Source organism: Hesperophylax consimilis, chromosome 16 (genome assembly GCF_061612785.1).
Source record: "Hesperophylax consimilis isolate HC1 chromosome 16, BYU_Hcon_1.0, whole genome shotgun sequence".
NCBI classification, from domain to species: Eukaryota; Metazoa; Arthropoda; class Insecta; order Trichoptera; family Limnephilidae; genus Hesperophylax; species Hesperophylax consimilis.
The window spans coordinates 6,885,441-6,905,671 of record NC_142851.1 but is presented as its reverse complement, the minus strand read 5'-3'; the positions used below and the strand labels follow the sequence as shown (position 1 = coordinate 6,905,671).

Here is a 20,231-nt window from a genome sequence, read left to right as displayed (position 1 = left end):
GTAGTAGCCGGTGGTCTGCCGGCAGTAATGGATGTATCATGCGTTTTATTCATGAGCAATGATTTTTTCTTGTTTTCAACACTAATACATAATATTTTACTTATGTACATACTAATAATAAAATGATTTATATAAGTGAAAATGTAAACTATTCATTTTTATCCAATTTAAAAAAAAATACAAAATTGAAAATGTGTAGGTACCCTGTGTACTGAGTGCACAGCACCAGAGCTCAAATGATTTTCTAGAACCGTAAGGGAAGGGTTAAGAACAATGTTGATATAAACATAAAGAGATAAATTAATAGTCTAGTAAGGTAACACCCTATTTCTGACACGTTTCGTCATTACTTTTTTTTCATGAATTTCAATATTTTTCTCAAAAATTTGCTTTGTATTAACAAAGATCTATTATGACACAAAATGTTGTTATTTTGGAAACATTGTTTAGTTTATAAAAAATAAAATCTCACTTTCTGATATATTTATTATGATTCAATATGTATCATGCTAACAAAACACCTATTTCTGACATACCAAAATCAATGTGTTTCTAATATTTGATATCGCAGTTTGTAATTCTGACATACCAAAAACGATGTGAATCTGGTATTTTCTAATATTTTACATGACATTATTAAAAAATGTGTCATTTTCTGACATAAATGTCAGAAATATGATCACTTTGTTAAAAATGGTAGCAATTTTTGACTGCTCAAAAACCAACAAAAATCCATTGAAATATGTGCCTCTATTTTTTTAATGATTAAGGATGAACTATTCCTATATAAAGAAGTTAACAATAATATTCAATGCCCAGAGTTGCTAAATAAGATTCAATTCAATGTACCTGCGCGTTCAACACGCTCTTCTGTCCTATTCAGGGTGGATCAATGCAAAACAAACTCTAAGCAGAATTCTTGCCTGAACAGACTATGCAATATTCAAAATAGAGTATTATCCAAGGTGGATATTTTCAGTTGTGAACAAGAGGTCCATAAAATAATATTTCTCCGATGGTTTGTGAATAATGTTATGTCTCTATTGTTTATTTCTATTATGATTTGATTTATATCTACAACCTCTCTCCATGGCTATAAATGTATTGATAAATGTTTTGTTTTATATAATCTTTTGTTTTGTATAAATTTTTGATTTCATATTCCTTTCTTACAAATTTAATTTACTCATTCCTTATTATGCTGTCTCAGTAGAGATAAAGTCACAAGGAGGAAATCTATAATTGGTTTTATGTTGGCTAATAAATGTAAACTGTCGATTTCCCGAAAATTAATAAATAAATAAATAATATGGAATCCTATAATGAAACATATACAAAAATAATACATAATATGTTGGTGAACTGTGTCATCACAGAATGTAAAAGTTGTGTTACTCACCAAAAAAGGAGAAAAATGCACAATCTCACAATAGTACGTGCCGAGGTATACTAAAAATGATTTTGGTAGAATTAAGGGTCAAACGCTCCCTTTACTATGCAAGAATTAGAGGCAGAAAGGTACTACTTTCTCAATCTATCTATCTATATAAAAAAATGTAAATGTTTGTTTGTTCAAAATCTTAAATATCCAAAATTTCTTCACCGATTGCTTTGAAATTTTGACACAACGTTGCTTTCAAATACGTGGGTTTTTATATACCTATATTATAATATAGATGTCACCTGTGACAGGCAAAACACGCTTTTTTGAAAAATCAGCCCGAAAAACAATGCCATCTGTTGGACGTAAAAGCAACATGCGCTATTGTTACTCTATCTCCACAGACAGACTGAACCACAGCGACGCAAGGCGGGGTACAGTTAGTTCACTAATATAAATGTGTGTAGGAATGTTAATTCACTTAGTAAAATGGTAATATGTGTTATATATGTCAGAAATTGGTACAGTGTCAAAAATAGGGTATTTTTCCGTAGACCATTTTCAGGAATAAAACAATAAATATTGTAGTTACTTCAAAAAATTTTTTGTGAAGTATTACGAAGTATGTATTGTAGGTAATAAAATTTTATAAAGTGATTTTGTAAAAACGTATTGGTTTTCAAAAAACATTAAAAACACATAAACTATGAAAAATAATAATATATTTTTTTATAGATCTACCCTTTTATCTCCCTCAGAAGGGGAATATTTCTCATAAATCAATACATAATAGTATTATGCCTCAAACATAATGAATAAATATTATAATAGGATACAGAAATGTTCAAATAAAATTTATGCACATAATAAACATAAAACTCTGTTAAAAATAAAGCAAACAGAAAAATTCGGACCGTGTATATTTTTGAAAATACATAATATTTTTTCAATGGTCATGTAATTTTTTTTAATTAAATAAATTGTTACATTTTTTGTACACAGTGTACAATTTGTCATTTTATGTGAAACACGCCCTCTGAGACCTAATATTATTTCAAATGAAATTAGCAATAACTTCTAAAGTATTGAAAATAAAAAATAGAACAGGAAAATTTTTCAAATAACTCTACCAATTGTTATCAAACATCAAATATGTCCTAACACTGCCAGTTTTAATTCAGGTCTGAAAAGGTTAAAAAAATATATACTTTACGTTTTGTCAAAAAACATCAATTCTAAGGAGTTTTGTGAAACAACTGGCCAATAGTGATGTAATAACATAACTTGAATAGAACCTTTACAGAAAATCAGCTTTGAAATTTTATGAACTCTTCAAATTTTGTAAAACAACTCATCCTTAATGTTTTCTACTACATCATGGCATCAGATAATAAAATAAAACGAATGTAAAAAGATTTATGCTTTTTTAAAGAAGTTTGACGCGATCATTCCAGTGAAAAAAAATATTTTATTCGAGAATAAAAGAAGAGGAGTCCAAATGCTTGGAGCCAGTGAGACTACGGCACTCCAAAATTGGAGGATGTGTATGAAACTCGGGAGGAGGAAGGAAGATGGTTGAGAAGTACCTCGCTATTAAGATCTAGCTATGACTAGATTCTGAATGGTTACTAGGGAGATATTGAGATCAATTTAAAATTTATTTCAAACGTAGTACATAAAAACATCTATCAATTTAATTAGAAGAGTAAGAACTCTCATGGCGCAACTATGGAGGTTTACTTTTCCAAACGAAAAGATTGTGAATTTAAAAATAATTCATACAATTATAAAAAAAATAACTGCATTCTCATGCTACACAAAATAATGTTTCCTCTGCTATAAAAACGTAATTAATAAAATAAGAAGACACCCGCACAAAAGATTTTTTATGCACCATAAGTTTTTTTTTTTAAATTAACATTCTCATGTTTTTTTTTTAATAATTTCTATGGCATCTTTGTGGATGCTGTCTTTTTGAGGAGAGGAAGTAGTGAACATGGGACTTGAAGATACTGTTGTTATAGGAGAGACCGGCAAATCGTTCCACAGCCAAGCTGTTGAACTCGAGAACGAGTTGCAGAAACAACCCATTATCATGTGACAAATAATGTAAACCATGTACAAATGTTGAGCTCACAGAGTTTTCGAGTTTCAGACTATGCACCGGTGCTGAAGGGATCAATTACACTAGTTTCTCGGAGCATCTTCTATTGAAATATCAGTAGAACAAGGACAGCGTACCCACCTGACAACTCTGCTGTAAAGATTGCGATGTTAAGATAAGGGAATCTATCAAAGAGACCGCAGAGTCAAAGGTTTTTGGAGCACCAGATCAGAGAAGACTGCCAAATTCAGCAATGGAGGCACTTGCGATTTGTACAGTTATGCACTATGTATTAACGAATGTGTAATATTAATGGGTTACAAATAACCTGAAATAATTTGCTTTTAAACTCCTACTACCATCATTATAAGTGGCAAATATTGCTTGTGTCATGATGGAGGAAGCCAACAGAGGAATTGATACTACGACGAGTAGGTGAGAACTCAATGCATTTGTCCAGTTACTAAACGATAACCAAATGTACGGTGCTTGATTTATTTATAAGGGTCATAAAAAGGAGTTGCAGTGACAGACGGATTATTGGAATTAAAAGTTTTAAAAAGAAAGACAGTTAGTTTGATTAGATAGAAGTTTGAGAAATTAGTGGAGGTCAGAGGCAAGCATTTGCAACAATAAAACCTTGTTAAAAAAATCATAATAACGCCATTAGAGGTACAGCTTTATGGAAGACAGGAGGCAGAAATACAAAAGAAAAACGTTTTTGAAATTGGTGGAACAAACAATAAAATTTTATGCCAAGGTTCCTTCAATGCATTTCACTCAACATTATCTCAGATTCTTATTAGAATATCTACTTTTAGCTGCCGAATCTTCTCAATTATTCAAGCCAGGTATATAATATGGAGTATTCAACTCCGCAACATTAATCTCTGATAAAATAAGTTTGTAAATAAATCAATAAATAATTAAAGACGCAAGTGGATGAAGGTGTTATGAATCCATTCCCCCCCGCACCAATGAAAATCTTGGCAATATCTTATGATTTTCAAGAATGGACAACCAGAACTTTAACATTAAATATATTATGACACCTTCATCGATTCGTTTCTTCAATTCTCAATTTCTTACTGCGTACATGCAGGAAATAAAATCTTTTAAAATTTATTAACCACATTAATAGCTAGATATTGCAGTCCTTAAGATATCAGTGTTCACCCATCGACCTGGCCACTACCAAGTCCATAGATAATAGAAACAAGGGAAATGGGCAGTGAACCATTATTAGTATAAAACTGTTTGCACAAAACTGCAAATCTGTCTTTATTTCTACCTACACACCAAAGGCATAACTTTCATTGCCTCTGCCGCTTAGGTATTGCGTGTAGTTTGGTCGTATCACGTTTTCATGCCGTATTTACCTTTCTTTCTATTAACTATGGCTGTAAGTTGTTTATTCTTCGCTACATCATAGTAGAAAAAAATTTACCCCGGTGGATAACAAACACACAAAATAAAAATAAATGCACAATGACTTACAAAACATAGGGTAAAAATCTATATAAAAATGTACCTTGAAAAGTAGGTACCTGAAATTAATTGAATTGGGGTGGAGACACATTACGCTATACGCATCAAAGAGTTTTATACAACACCATATCGCTCGCCATAGAATCCCATACAGACCCGTCACACTTGACAGATGATGTGTTATAAGTGTGGGCGTGGAGACGATGATACGCCGTGATCTGCTAGCCAGACGACATCCATTCTCCTGCAGTAGATCAATTTACGGAGTGCCGTGATCACGGCTGTCATCTGTCAAGGTAACACATACAAAGAAATGATATTCCGCGGCAATTCCCCAATTGATCTGACCCCCTCTCTTGAGGAAGATTATAGCGCTGTGACACCTCATATAATCTGCGAGGCCACTCTGACCCCCTCTCTTGAGGAAGATTATAGCGTTGTGACACCTCATATAATCTGCGAGGCCACTCTGACCCCCTCTCTTGAAGAAGATTATAGCGTTGTGACACCTCATATAATCTGCAAGGCCACTCCCAAATAAGCGGTGATGCGTTTAGCGTAATGTGTCTTAGGCTTTAATGAAGTGTTTGCTGAAAGGATGTTAACATTCACACATTTCGCATATCTCCAGTGTTGGATTCCCGCAGTGTACATTTTCAATCAAGTTTAATCTATAAATAATTACCTTTCTTTGACCCTTGACTGTGAAAACATACAGCAAAATATTTCTGAAAATAATGATGGAATGACGATGGCTTGTACGATTAGTCTAAACTTAATTGGTTTACTTAAATGTCTATAGTTTATGTACATTACTTAAAAATATATAATATTGAACCTCATTATTACACCTTCAAGTGGTTACATGCTTATCAGCCCTCGCTTTTAAAAGCATTTGAATTTCGTCCAATAACGATGGGTCACTTTCTATTTGTGCTAAAATTTCTTGGGCGCAAACTGATTGACGACGTTTGATGTGTTTCTTTTTCGAACTGGTTTCATCACTAGATGATTCTACTTTCACCAAAGTGCTGGCAGAATTACCGTTGTGAGATTCTTGACTGAAGGCGGATTTTTTCTTCTTCCGTTTTTTCAGATCAGAAGAACTGAAATCTCTGTCTGAATTTCCATCCACACTTGCTGGTGGCATAAAGTGAACTTCACTGTTGCAATCCTGGAACAAAAATAATATATATTATATTAACCTGATCCAGGCGATAGCGGATGTCGCATATGTATTATGTGATCAGGAAATTTCATTAAAACATATATTCTATGTCAAAACATGCTTGATTATTTGATGGCATAGATCATTGCAAAACAAACAAAACATGCTTGAATACTTGATGAGATAGATCATTGCAAAACAAACAAAACATGCTTGATTAATTGATGGGATAGATCATTGCAAAACAGTGAAAACATGCTTGATTAATTGATGGAATAGATCATTGCAAAACAAACAAAACACGCTTGATCACTTGATTGGATAGAATGCGTTGAAACGGCCAGCGTTGCAAAGGTTAAAACATAGTACTCAACGAATCCCCATCGTACTTCATCGAGTGCATTCTTTCTCAGCCACCATGGGAAGCCTGTGTCGCAGACTACGTCAATCCAAAAACACTATCATCAATAACATGGCTGCATGGATAGTCTTTCTTAACCAAATATGTTTATTCAAATTCCTGGATGAAGAATTATTGACCTATACATTCTGTGAACACTCTGTGACAGACGTACAGGTCACAAATCACATACTTGTGCATCAGTTGCAGTTAAAAGATTAATAGTCCTCTGGAGACAGGAGACTTGTCACAACTGCTCCCAACCGTCTAAAGCCAGTGAGACTATTGCATCGCCAATTGGGGTATGTTGTGTGGGTGAAGTTAGTGGGGAGGGAAAGGGGAGGAGGAAGGTGGGAAAGTACCTGGCTCTTAAGATCTGGTTACCTACAAAAGTAAACTAACTAACCTGCAGTGGTGGTGGTAGTGCATCAGGTTCATTGTTTTTCCTCCTCTTTTTTCTATGAGAAACAGTATTGGAGACATCAGATTGGTGCGTCTCATCCGAGGTGATTCCCGACATATTAACGGAGGAGTCTGAAGATTTTCTCTTGCGCTTCTTACTTTTTACCGATGAATCGCATGGAACACTCAATATTGAGTCATACTCAGTTCTTGATTTTTTCATATCATCAACAATCGCAGGGTGCTTTTGGAAGATGTTGGATTTGGTTATTGGCGGAGTATTCATGATAATAGAACTTGTAGAATCATAATCTGATATAGATTTATTTTTCTTTTTTAGCAATTTCTTGCTTGTCGAAGAAGACTGGGAAAGATCGGTATCGAAATCTTCATTCTTAGAAGAATTATTTGTGTTCACGAACGAATCTGAAATATGCTTAGATTTTTTAGATAATTTAACCTTCTTTCTGTTGATTTCGTTAGATTCTAACGTGGCATCACTTGAGCTGTGCACAGCGAGATTATCAGATGAAGCATTTGAAAAGCTCAATTTCTTTTTCGAGTCTTTAATCTCCACTACATCATTATGTTCCTTCTGCGAACTGCTTTTCTTTGTTTTCTCAAGTAAGTTTGGAAACGGAGTTGAAGTAGTAACCAATGAATCCCCGGTAGTATTTTTGACTTCTAAACTTATGTTGTTATTATTCTGATTCCCATTAATTTTTGTCTTTCTTTTGGAGACTTTCACATCTAAAGATTTAGGTTTCTTTGGTGACTTAATCACAGAAGACTCATCTAGAGAAGTTAGTTTTTTTGGGGATGCTACAATCAAAGTTGAATCGTCAAGAGTGTTGCGTTTTATTGGAGACTTTGCGATCACGGATATATTTTCAAAATCATCACTAATTCTGCTAGGTTTATTATCCAACACCGGGCTTGCAATACTTTTAGAATGGAGATAATTTGTTTCTTTACTTTTAGTTGTTTCATCTTGTTTAGAGTTAATGTTTTCACTTGTTTTATTAAGGTTTTTGATAGTTTTCAGTTTTCGCACGTCAACAAAGCTAGTTTTGGCAGGTTTAGTTTTGTCTATTTTTTTAATTCCGATAGAGTTTTTGGCAAAGGACGGTTTAACTCCTGAAGCCCGTTGACATTTATCAAGAGACATGATCTTTTCAATCAAGCTTGTCTGCGTCTGCATTAGTTCTTCGTCAACATCGGATATGCTGTCGCTATCAGAATCCACATACTTTTTAGGAATTATTTTATTATTTTTCTCCGTTTTTGTGACCGGCTCTGCTTTCAGCGTTTTATCAGAGGACGATGAATACGGACTGGAGACACTTTTGGGACTCTTTTTAACAATATTCACAGTTTTGGCAGATTTTGGTTTCGTTCCAGCAAAATTGACATGAGATACGAGATCATCTGTCTCGTCACTGGTTTGAGGATTATCCAAATCTTCGATAGGCAAAGAGCTAAAAGAAAAGCAAGGATTATCAAACATTCATTGGAACACAACTCACAAGCACATGCAATAAAAATAATAAATTAAAAACTTTAAGAAATTTTGTAAAATACCAATATTGTGCCTTCAATTTAAGAGAGAAGATAATTTGCGAAAGATGAGTTGGACAAATGATCTGTTTAGAGCAACAAAAGTGTAATCTGCAATTCAATTGAAACTGACTAACATACATATTTGAAATCAGCTCTTCTTTAACTATAAATACAACAAACGCCCAACCCCGTATTCCAACTATAAATGCAACAAATGCCCAACCCCGTATTTCAATTTGACATCATTTTGCAATGTATATTTCATATTATAATACCAGCCCAATAATGATTGGGCTGTTGTTGCTCTCTACAGGGTATGCATCATTACCCATTTTACTCCAAAACAACAACAGCCTAACCCACTTTCTTTATTCTATTTGTGGATATTTAGTAATTTTTAGTTTCAATCCTTCATAACTCAGTTCTATGTTTTGGAGGAAAGGTTTTTGTTATTCCAAACAGCGCTGGTTATAATGCCATTAAGACATTTTAAAAAGCTGATAAAATTATCATTGAAGAAGATAATACTAATAAATCTAAACAAAACGGAACAAGACATTGAAAAATAAAAAGGTAACAGTCTCAATTGGGAATCGAACCCAGGATCTTTGTCTTAATGGGATAATGCCTCTAACCACTCGGTATAAAAATTAGTTGAATTATAATACCGTTAATTCTGAATTTGAAATTAGAGCTCGACAATAAAGATGCAAAATAATTAGGTCCCAATGGACAAGTGGTTAGAAGCGTTGTCCCAGTAAGACAGATATTCTGGGTTTAATTCCCAGTTGAGACCATTACCTTTTAATTTTTCTACGTCTTGTTCCGTTTAATGTTTCAGAATCCAGTACAAATTGTGCTGGATGGTGTTTAAATCCATCAATGAAATGGCCCCACCCTACATCTCTGAACTATGCGTCCCGGCAAACACTGGTCTGAGGCAGTCAGCAACATCAGCAGCTGTAGGCAGACTGATGGAACCTAAACGCAAGCCAAATACTAAGTTTGGTGATCGCGCTTTCGGAGTATCAGGGCCGAAGGCTTGGAATAAACTCCCTCCGGAACTAAGATCCATAAAAAGTCCAACAGAATTCAGGTCTAAACTAAAAACCTACCTTTTTAAGCTGTCATACCCTTAAATTAAATATACCATTCCTGAGAGAAAGTCCAGTTATATCCAATTTTCCAATTATGTCCTAAATCCTGCATCTAATGTTAATTAAGTGTTAATCTCAAGTTACCTACCAGGTAAGTATTGTACTGTATATTATTTTTTTTTTTTTTTTTATTTTTATTTAATATTTGTATGTTTTTTACAATAAATATACAATTTATACATATTATACAGTGTTATAAAGGTAAATAATAATAGCTTTTCCTCACCATAAAGAGACGAGGCTCTTGTGTTTGGTGAGTGAATCCTAGCTCAATTATATGGAATCATGTAAGTAAGTAAATAATATATTTGCAAAACCAAAGGGATAAGTAAGAAATAGGCAAGATTTATCAATAATACAGTTTCATGATTTGAAGGAAATAATAATAAGAGTAAGATATGGACTTTTATAGTAGTTTTAGGTAATTTTTTAATTTTATTTTAAATTCCTGAATATCTTCAATATTTTTTAAATATAATGGAAGGATGTTAAAATATGTTATACCTAGATAGAGATAGGTATTTTGTGTGTGCTTTGTATTGAGTTTTGGGATTTTGATAGTTTTTTGATATCTTGCTGATGAATTGAATTGTAAGTTATTTAACTGTATTTCTTTATAAATTTGTAGAATTGAATATTTTTTATATATATTGTCTATTGTGGGTACATTGAATATTGAAAAGAGAATCTCGGTAGAAAATTTGGATGGTTTTTTCAATATTACTTTAATTATCAATCTTTGAACTATTTTAAGTCTCCATATATAGTTAGTAATAACATAGTTCATTGTAGAAATGTATTATAAATTTGTACAGCGCCCTTGAGGTGAATTCGCACAAAAACGGCGGTATACAAATCATTCAAATATTATTATTATTACATTAAAAGTTATACCCTTCAAAAGTAATTTTAAAAAAAAAAGAAAGTTAATAAAATGACTTACTTTTCATCGAGGCATCCACGAATGTATGGCAGTGCACCAAAGAGATCGAGCACAACAATTTTAAAAGAGATCTTTTGTCCGACAGACAGTTGCGCCCCGATCCATTTATTTCCCGGTTCGTTACTCGGCCGCGGGATGACCACGTTGAACACCCGATGCACCAATATCCCAAGGTGGGTGACACTGGTCTTGTTGATGACACCGTGAAGGGTCGCCCCTACGCGTGGCTGGAACACAAACAGGTCCGCCTGAACGTCCGAGTATATCTCGGAGCTATCCTGACGAATGGCACAAAGGTCATCCAGAATTTTAACATTCTTGTAACTCAAAATGATTCCGTCTAAGCTGAAAAGTTTAAAAAAAGTATTAATATAGAGTAAATAAGCAAACCTACGCAATGCGCAAGAGAGTAAGAGGAAAATTACTTAATAAAGTAAATATCGTCGCATATATTATGACACCGCGTATACAGAAAATATGAAATTACTTTTTTCGACTTTCTTTTATATTTTTAAGCGCTGTTACCAAACTTTGTACAAAGGGAGAGGTGATTGGTAAAAACATTTTTTTTGTCGATTCAAATCATGGTGCGTGCATAGTTTTAAAAGAAAGTCGAAAAAAGTAATTTTGCATTTTTTAATATAATGTTGATAATAATTGATGATATACAGAAAAGTGGGACACGGTTAATAGGCAAATTTTTATTTTTTTAAAATTAGTTAGAAAATGGAAAATACTGCATTAAATGCTGGTAAATATTTCCTAACCCCCACACTTTTGATAGGCACAGATTATGGTAATTATACTTTGTTTCAACTCGATTACTACAAGAAACAACTATCTTTGTCGAGATGGATGGTTAAAGATGCATTATAATTACATTTTTATTCAATCAAAGTTCACAATTCACCCTATAAAACGATCCCTTTGTCGCCATTTTGGACTTTAGTATGGAGTGAATAAAAGAAAGTTTCATTTCAATAATATGCATAAATTATTTAACCCTGACTAAGAACCTACTTTGTGCATGTAAATAGTTGTTTCTTGTAGTAATTGATAAAAAAACAAAATGTATTTTACTTTATCTGTGCCTAAAAGTGCTGCAGTTAGGGAAATAATTACCTAATTTAAGATGAGTTTAAAAATTCATTTTGGCTCGCCACAGTCCATCTTTATGATCCAGCATAACTTCCACCCCATTTGCCTAGTCGGGAAGAATATTGCAACATCAGTATGCAATTCATCATTATGAGGAATTACATACTGATGTCGCAATATTGTTGATAAACAAAAGCGGTTGATTTATCACTTACAATAACTAAATTAATCACGATAAATATGTGTGAGAAAGTCATAAAATAAGAATATTGCTAGTTCTGTTTTGTTTTTTTAATAAATAAGGAATATAACGTACTCTTTGTCAAATTTCCCAATCTTATAGTCCAAAATTTTTTCCACGGAATCCTTCATATTTGACAGGCACCATGGCTGAAAAGCTATATTTTGGGTCACACTTTTCTTCGAAACACACGAATTCGCGTCGTTTACCAGAGTATTTAACTCTTTCAAGGTAAACTTGATGATGCTCGTCATTTTAAAAACTCGCGTAGTTTACTATTATTATCCACATAATTTAAAACGAAACCGATTTATGGAGTCGAACACACAAACATTGACTTTCGGCCTTTTATAGGTTATTTAAGTTATTTTTATCATAAGGTGTTGCGATTTGCGATGAGAAATTTTTCCCTAGGAGAAAATTAATTTGTCTAGACTCGATTACCGCTACAATATTTTTTTACAATTAAACACTGACTACATGCAAATCATTTCAAATGTTTGAATGGGGGCCTCAGCACGGGTAAATCACTCATTGAAGACTGTGAGGCCTACATTATCAAATAATGTTGTAAAATAGGTAAAGTTATTGTGTCTTATAATAAAATAAATAAAATGTACATATTCGAACACACGGATAGAAGTTCTCATTGATTCGAAACAGTTTGGAACACCCGCCCGCTTTCTCTTCTAACCCAGCAGTTAGTAATCCTACGATACAGTACACGACACATCCCCAATAAAAAAATTTAATTGACACAAACTCAGTTTTGAAGATTGTATTTGAAAATAGAGGAAGTACAAGTAATAAATAAATAATAAATACAAGTACACATACAAGCCACCCAGTGAGGCCTACATTACTGGCAAACTTAAAATGTAAAAAATATTAAATACATAAATTCGAATAAACTTCACCAGACAACTTTATACTGACCATGCATTTACGTCTTTTTTGATAGTAAGCTTTTATAAACAACACACACAGTCATATAAACATTTCAGGGATACATACAATTTGTTTTTAAAATCTCGGATTTATTTAATTTTTTAAATGCACTTTTATTTCCCCTCGTGTTGGGAAAATTCTCTATATATTACAACATCGTTGATGTCAAAAATAGCCATCGACAATATTGGGCCGGCCTTTTGAGCATCTATTGCACGTCCACTTCGGAGTGACAGTACCGCGCACAATTCCAGACCTTAGGCCGCCGCGCAAAAAAAGTAAAGTCCAAAAGTAAGGTAATGGTTTACAGCGCAGTTTATTGTGAGACTTTTCTGCGTGGCGGCCTAGAGCGGCGTGGTACCGTCGCTCCGAAGCGTGGTTGGACCTTCTGAATAGGTACCCGTACCTATGGATACCTCACAGCTCACAGGCTGAGGAGCTAAATCTAGAATAGCTAAATATCAGGACATAGATAAAATAAAAATCTATGGCAAAAATAATAAACATCTCCTTTTTTGACAGATCATTATTGTCAGATTGATAATGACAATATTTTTTTTTGTGACCCTCTCCTGATTCGGGCAATTTTCGAGATGATTTAGTTCCTCCAATATATCAAATGGCTAGCTCTACCACTGAATATGTGAATATTGACGCTAAACCAATAACATTAACGAACAAAAAGATAGGTAGTGCCTTGGATGGATGTCAGTTCACAGTTAAATACAAAAAGGAGGTTAAAAACAAGCTATATCTTAGTTTTCTGCTACCGGCGTTTTTCATCCTTCTCCGACACTTGAATTGCGATATTTCAGCATACTATGTATTCACGGCGTGCTTTTTGGCCATTTCAATTTACATTGAATACTGTAATGTAAGAAAAGGTAACAAATTTAATAAATAATCAGTAGAATATCAATGTAAACTCCATTTTATGCTAAAGTTTCCTTACTCCGCTTCTTAGTACTTACGCACAACTTCATTACAATAATAATAATAATTTTTAATAATATTTGGCTAATTTATATAGCGCCGTTTTCGTGAGAAATCACCTCAAGGGCGCTGTACAAATATATTTCTTAAATAGTTAATACTAGAACTACTGACTTATCTCTAAGACTTATATCTAGTGACTTACGACTAAGGCCTATAACTACTATCTTAACGACATATATACGAGTATTTACATATTTAGCAACTTACAACTAAAATTAATATTAACAATCTAATCTTACTAACGCCAGAAGAAGAAGGAAGAATATGTATTTACATAAATTAATTACAGAATAAGAAACAACTATGTATTTACATCGGCAGATATGGTGAATACTGCATACTCTTCTATTATTCTGACTCTTGACATGGCCCGACTCAAGTATCTGATTCACTTGATCGTGCCATGTCTTCCTCGGGCAATGCGATTGTGCCGTTTGTGTTAGTACTACTGCCTCTGGACTGTTCAAATTAAGAAAACAAAAATGTTTAAAATGATTGTTGCACCGGTGATAATTTATTTATTTATTAATAATAAACGCCCTGATGGGCCTTTACATGATTTCATATTTTACAAGCTTTACTGTATGATACAGAGTCAAAAAACGTTTAAAAATTTAGATAACAAAAAATTTAAAAAAATGAACATAACACATTGTAGATACATGTGTGCATTTTAGTGAATATAATTTATAAGAAAAAAATATGACTCCTATCAGATGAAAACTACCTAATTTATGTTGAATTAATCTAAAACTATGTTTGATTTCAGAAACAGTTTTAATAATTCCCTTTGTTGGAATACAGTACACAACCGAATATGGTTTTAAAATTGAGAAAAATGACTTTATTCACTGGCAGACTATTGACGGGATTATCATTAATGAAGTCATTCACATGGTGATTATATTATTGAGTATTAGTTTAAAGGTGTTGTACCGTACCGGACAGCAGATGGATTACCTAAAATGTTACAAAATTAAAATAATTGTTTATCTGTTCTGGATGACTAATCTTGATATTATTTTAAATCATCATACACGTGCCATATTAAAGGATGAATTACTCGCACGACAAAACTGTGGGACCTTAGTTATTAATTTTCGGCGCTATGTTGCATTTTCCATGCATTTCTGTTTAGAGATAAGAATAATTGCTGCACATTAACACATGTAGAAACTGTTGATTTTTAACACAACAAATACGCAAACAACTGGCCAAATCAGTCAGTTGTCTGACTACATTCGCGAAGTTGTGTTTCATTGCAAATCCTTACCCAAGGTACTCTCGAGAGAAAACCAGCATTTTACAGTCCATGTCACTGGCCTAGGTGTCCAGTACAGGCGTGTTCTTATTAGCATGACGACTTCTACTATACCTGCTTCTAACAATTATGCAAAACTAGAGCATCAGAGCCTGAGTAATATTGTCCTACCTCATGTACAGCTACTAAATTGTTTTGTATTTGTGGCTAAATATTTTTTAAATTACATAGATGTCCGTTTTGGTTCATGGAATTAAACCGAATAGCAAACATCTAGACTCGTTATTGTCTCAAAAACTCAAGATAAAATGTGGCAAGCAAGAAACACTCTTATGTTTCCAGTAATTTCTTAATTCAGACGTTGTTCATGTATGATATAGATAGATATTCAAAGAATATGTGCATATGAACGAAATAAATGATAGCGGTGGAGTTTTCATATTTTCGTCGAATACTGCATTCTACATCACGGGTGTGACTGAGATAACAAGATATGCTTACTCGCTTACACTATAAGACTAGCACAGAATACTGTATGAGACAACCTACTGCTACTAGGTTGTCCGTCTTATACTTATGTGTTGCTACGTTCGCTATCTCACTTTTGAGGGCATTTTGTCACTTTTTGAATGCAATATAATTAGAGATAGCACACAACCTTATGCAACACATGGCAGTTTAGTACTAAAACTACAAAATCGAAAGCCATACAATCGTCCTGCTTTTGGCTTGCCACTTTGAGATTTCTACAGCGCATCTATATATATTGTAACGTCATTGGAGTAGCTGTAATAATTACAATACATTTATTGCATCAGTGACTTTAATGTTTAGAGTGGAGAACCCCTAACAACCAACACTTTTTAATATGTATTAGAATAATATATTTTTTTTCTTTTCAGCATAGTATAATTTATATTTTAACCGTCATTGTAAAAGATGACTCGCAAAAAACATCCCTTGTGACACTATTTAAGGTAATTTGAAACATTCGCAATTTTATTTAAACTGTTTGGATTACGCCAATATTATCAAGATAATATAATTATAATTGAAGAAGAAGATAATGCTAATAAATGTAAACGAAACATGAAATAGAACAAGACACAGAAAAATAAAAAAATAACGGTCACAACTAGGAATCGAACCCAGGATCTCTTGTTTTACCGGGACAGGCGTCTTAACGTCATATTTGTCAATATCATATTTCAACTTCAGAATTAACAATATCATCTTGCAACTAATTTTTCCAAATGTTTGGCATCTACCTTTTTTGAATGATTACAAAGTTTCTAATGAAATTGGTTTGTAACCTAGATAGTGTCTCGGATAAACATATCCGATTTTTATTTAAATGGGATACTTAACCTGTCCGGTGGTGAGTTTCTGGAAAGAAAACGGTCCCGCTGGAGGGAGTTTTTTCAACAATCAAAATATAGAAAAAAATAAATGTCACCTCGTAGAGTATAAAAAAACAATAAAAAAATCCTTACAAACTGGCACTAAAAAACAAATAATAAGCTATTTAGAAGGAAAAAATAAAATGAATTTTGCAGAAATCGCCAACCATCGAAATCGGAGCAGATTTTTGTTTTTACTTAATAAAAATCAGATTCACTTACCACAATTTTAATAATGCCAAGGGGATCAAGGGGGGAAGAACAACTTTTTTCACACACTTACATATACGTATTATTATTTACACTTGCACTATTGTATTTTCATTATAAAAATTCAACATAGGTACACAATGTATATGCCAATAATTACGATAACAAAAACACTAATCTAATTATTATGTACACTATCTTAGGAATAAAATTGTCTTCACTAACTAATACTGCTTTTTCGTATGGTAGTCTTCGAAACATGGATATACGCAAAATGCAAGATTGCAGTCGGTGCACATATATTTCGTGTCACTTCTTTTTTGAGCTCGAACTGCTGTATGTCTACACACATAGCGTTGTCATTGAGTTCACTTTCCTTGGGCTGCAGTTTCTGGTACAAGACGGAGAAAATGTTTTCCTAAAAGGCGAGTTGGTTGATCCACTACTCTCCTTCCTCCAGATGATGCCGGCCTTGGCGTGTGATATTTTTCGATCATTTGAGACACTAAGTTTTCCCGGAATTTGTTAAATGATAAAACCTTTTGCGTTTTCAAACGACGCAAAAAGAAAGCATTTAGTGTTCCAATGTCTATCAATCAGAAAAATTTTTCTTATACTATTTTAGAGACTTCCTGGAACTGCTTGCGAAGCCCAATATGCGGTCCACTTTGTCAACAGCTCCCATATTCTTGGCATAATCTAAAACTACCTCTGGTTTTATTTTATTTTCTCCCGTGGAGAAGTCAATTTTATCAGTAACAATCATTGCATCTTTATGTATGTTACTAAGCATAAGTACATCCCTTTTATCGTGCCATTTCAGCGCCATGAGATTGTTCGAATTCAAAGACTTCATTTCAGTTAGTTGAATCGAATTCATGAATAATGGGTGTAAACTTACCCTGATCCCATTTACGATGATCAACTTTTCTCTTTTTGGATATTGAACAACTAGGGAGAGTTTCATCCTCATCAGATGTATCAGATTCGTCGGATGAGCTATCCGAATGAAGATCCTCTTAAACATCTTCATCTTCACTTTCGATTAAAATATCAGCAATGTCTTGTTCATTCAAAGGGTTAACCATTTTTTATAAAAGTAAGATATTTAAATTGAACAAGTTATCAATACGAATCACAAAGTCAAATCACAGTAAAACACTGTCCAAATTATTAATAACCTAAAATAATAAAATGTCAATGATAATAACAGTATAACGAATAATATTTCAAATAGTTCACAGCACTCAGATTCACTATTGAATTTTGTTCAAACTGTCAAAAACTGTATTCAAACTGAAAACAAACACTTTCGGTACAATATATGTAATAAATATTCACATCCAAACACGTGAGGTAATTTTTAATGCAAGATGATTAGGTTATTCAGTGTAAAAACAAACAAAAACCACAAATTTCACTTCACAAAAGACGTCGCTCGCAATAAAAATGTTGTTTACCACCGACTACCAGACGGTGACGTCACGAAATATTTTAATTGTGAATAACTCCGTTGGTAATGTACCTAAATCGCTAAAAACTTTAGCAAGTTATGACAAATTGTCCCTAGATGGCAGTAACTATCGGTTTTCCGGAAGAAATTCAATAATTAATTAATTTTAGGCGCAACCGTACGGGTACGGTCATACTCCTTACGAGGAATTTTTTTCTCACCGTACCTGTACGGTCGTACCACCGGACAGGTTAAAAAGGGTAGTTGCCAAACAAATTGACAATTAATAAATAGGTCGTAAAGGTTGGGTAGTTTAAGACACCTGTCCCGGTATGGACAAGAGATCCTGTGTTCTAGATTCCAATTTTGTTTTGTTTTTTTATCTTTTTATTTTTCTTTGTCTTGTTCTGTTTCATGTTTCGTTTGGATTTATTAGTATTATCTGCTTCTTCAACGATATATTACATTGCTGGGTATAACATTCAAAATAATTTTTTTCCTAATTATGATTGTTTACTTATAATTTTTAATAATTAAAACTACTTGTTTTTGCTTTCAGAATACCAAGCCCAGATTAAAATGTTTACAAATTATTTATCAGGAAATGGAACAAATTCTGGATAGCAAAACAAAAGTTAGCAGATCTTGACAGCAAACAATATTTTAAATCAAATAAAATATATCTTCAATTAAAAATAATTTCATTTAATATTCACCAAACCAAAAAGTAGTTGATATTTGATATTATTCCATAAATTCGCCTTCCCATTTTCAAATAATATTGAAACGACGACAAATAACGCTTGAAAGCCGGAAACATATAATATGTTTTTTAATAAATTATTTTATCATTTTTTTTACTTTTTAACCCTTTCAATACCTTCTGAGTAGTTCCTCATGAGGAATATGAATAAAAAAATCAATATCTCCTGATTTCGTAAAAAAATTTGCACCATATTCTGCGTATCGCTTGTGAAGGATATTCCTCATAGTGTCTATTTTTTAAGCAAACTCTACTCCAGCAACAAATACTCTAAATAAAATTACAGATCCCGTTTTGGCTGTTTTGCTTGGACTGAGAACCGTTATTATTTTTATGAAATCTTTTTATTTATGCATGTTACACTGTGAATCAATACATTTTTAAATAAAACAATTGTTTAGGTGATAGGTTGTTTATCCTTACTAATAAAAATAACCCTTTGAGACCTAAAAATAATAAAAATAAAATTAGAATATAATCTGAATTAGTAAGGAAAAAAAAATTATAAAACTGTGATGTATGGTAATAAGTTGGGTATTCAAGCGATAGATGGCACTAGTCAGAAAGCTTACTCCAGAGTCCGACAGATGTCGCTAGAGTGTAGCAATTGCCTGTGGGGTATCCTTGTCAGACTTCAAGCTTCTAGAAACAGAGAATTACCAACCCTCGGGTAATGAACAGTGTAGCTAAATTCAAACTTATTTATTGTAATGTAAATACACGCAATTATTGTAAAGAATCTTTTACTTTATCAGTTAAGAGTTCCCAACACAGAAATCTGCATAGTAAGCAGAGATATAACAAAAACTAAAATAATTGTTTAAGGTGTTATCAAGCTTAAAATATGGTATAGACCATATAGATGTGGAAATCAAAGTGCGGCCCTGAAAGGGTTAGAAGATTATGTAAAATAAGTATAAAAACTGATATTGTAGAATGTTTGTTCAGACCCCCTCACTAGGAGATCCTGTGCTCACTGAGATAGGGCGAACTAGGTTTCGGAAGATGGTTTTCAGCGACTTCTATGATTCTACTTCAAGGTTTGGGTAGGGCATTTTCAGTAACTTCTAAGACAAAGTTTTTTATGTTTAATGCTGGTCAGTTTTTTTCTCTGATAATTCCTCAAGCCAAGATTTAGTGGACTTACATAATGTATTATTAAGGCGATGCACTACGTCGTGTAATATTTTAAATCAAGCCGCTATCAATAACACCCCTTACGTAGATGGCGATAAGGTTTAAATTCCCGCTTAACACC

The 20,231-nt window shown here is 33.1% G+C and overlaps 1 protein-coding gene and 1 long non-coding RNA gene across 2 annotated transcripts; one reads left to right on the top strand and one right to left on the bottom strand.

Moving 5' to 3' along the window:
• Positions 1-5,519: 5,519 nt before the first annotated feature.
• Positions 5,520-12,281, bottom strand: LOC149416610 (uncharacterized). Its single transcript, XM_089641424.1, has 4 exons — positions 12,018-12,281; positions 10,604-10,948; positions 6,948-8,421; positions 5,520-6,147 (listed from the first exon to the last, which is right to left on the bottom strand). The coding sequence occupies exons 1-4, from the start codon at positions 12,194-12,196 to the stop codon at positions 5,827-5,829; spliced, it is 2,319 nt and encodes a 772-aa protein (XP_089497550.1). The 5' UTR covers positions 12,197-12,281; the 3' UTR covers positions 5,520-5,826.
• A 1,017-nt stretch (positions 12,282-13,298) lies between these two features.
• Positions 13,299-19,853, top strand: LOC149416609 (uncharacterized). Its single transcript, XR_016303434.1, has 4 exons — positions 13,299-13,774; positions 14,656-14,783; positions 16,050-16,124; positions 18,770-19,853. It is a non-coding gene; the product is annotated as an uncharacterized LOC149416609 (long non-coding RNA).
• Positions 19,854-20,231: the final 378 nt, after the last annotated feature.

Excerpts from the sequence above, each read along its gene's own strand:
- LOC149416610 (XM_089641424.1), bottom strand. The coding sequence starts at position 12,196 with ATGACGAGCATCATCAAGTTTACCTTGAAAGAGTTAAATACTCTGGTA. Across the intron at positions 10,949-12,017 it reads ATTGGGAAATTTGACAAAGA|CTTAGACGGAATCATTTTGA; the intron begins GTACGTTATATT and ends TAAACTTTTCAG. Across the intron at positions 6,148-6,947 it reads CACTACCACCACCACTGCAG|GATTGCAACAGTGAAGTTCA; the intron begins GTTAGTTAGTTT and ends TTTTTGTTCCAG.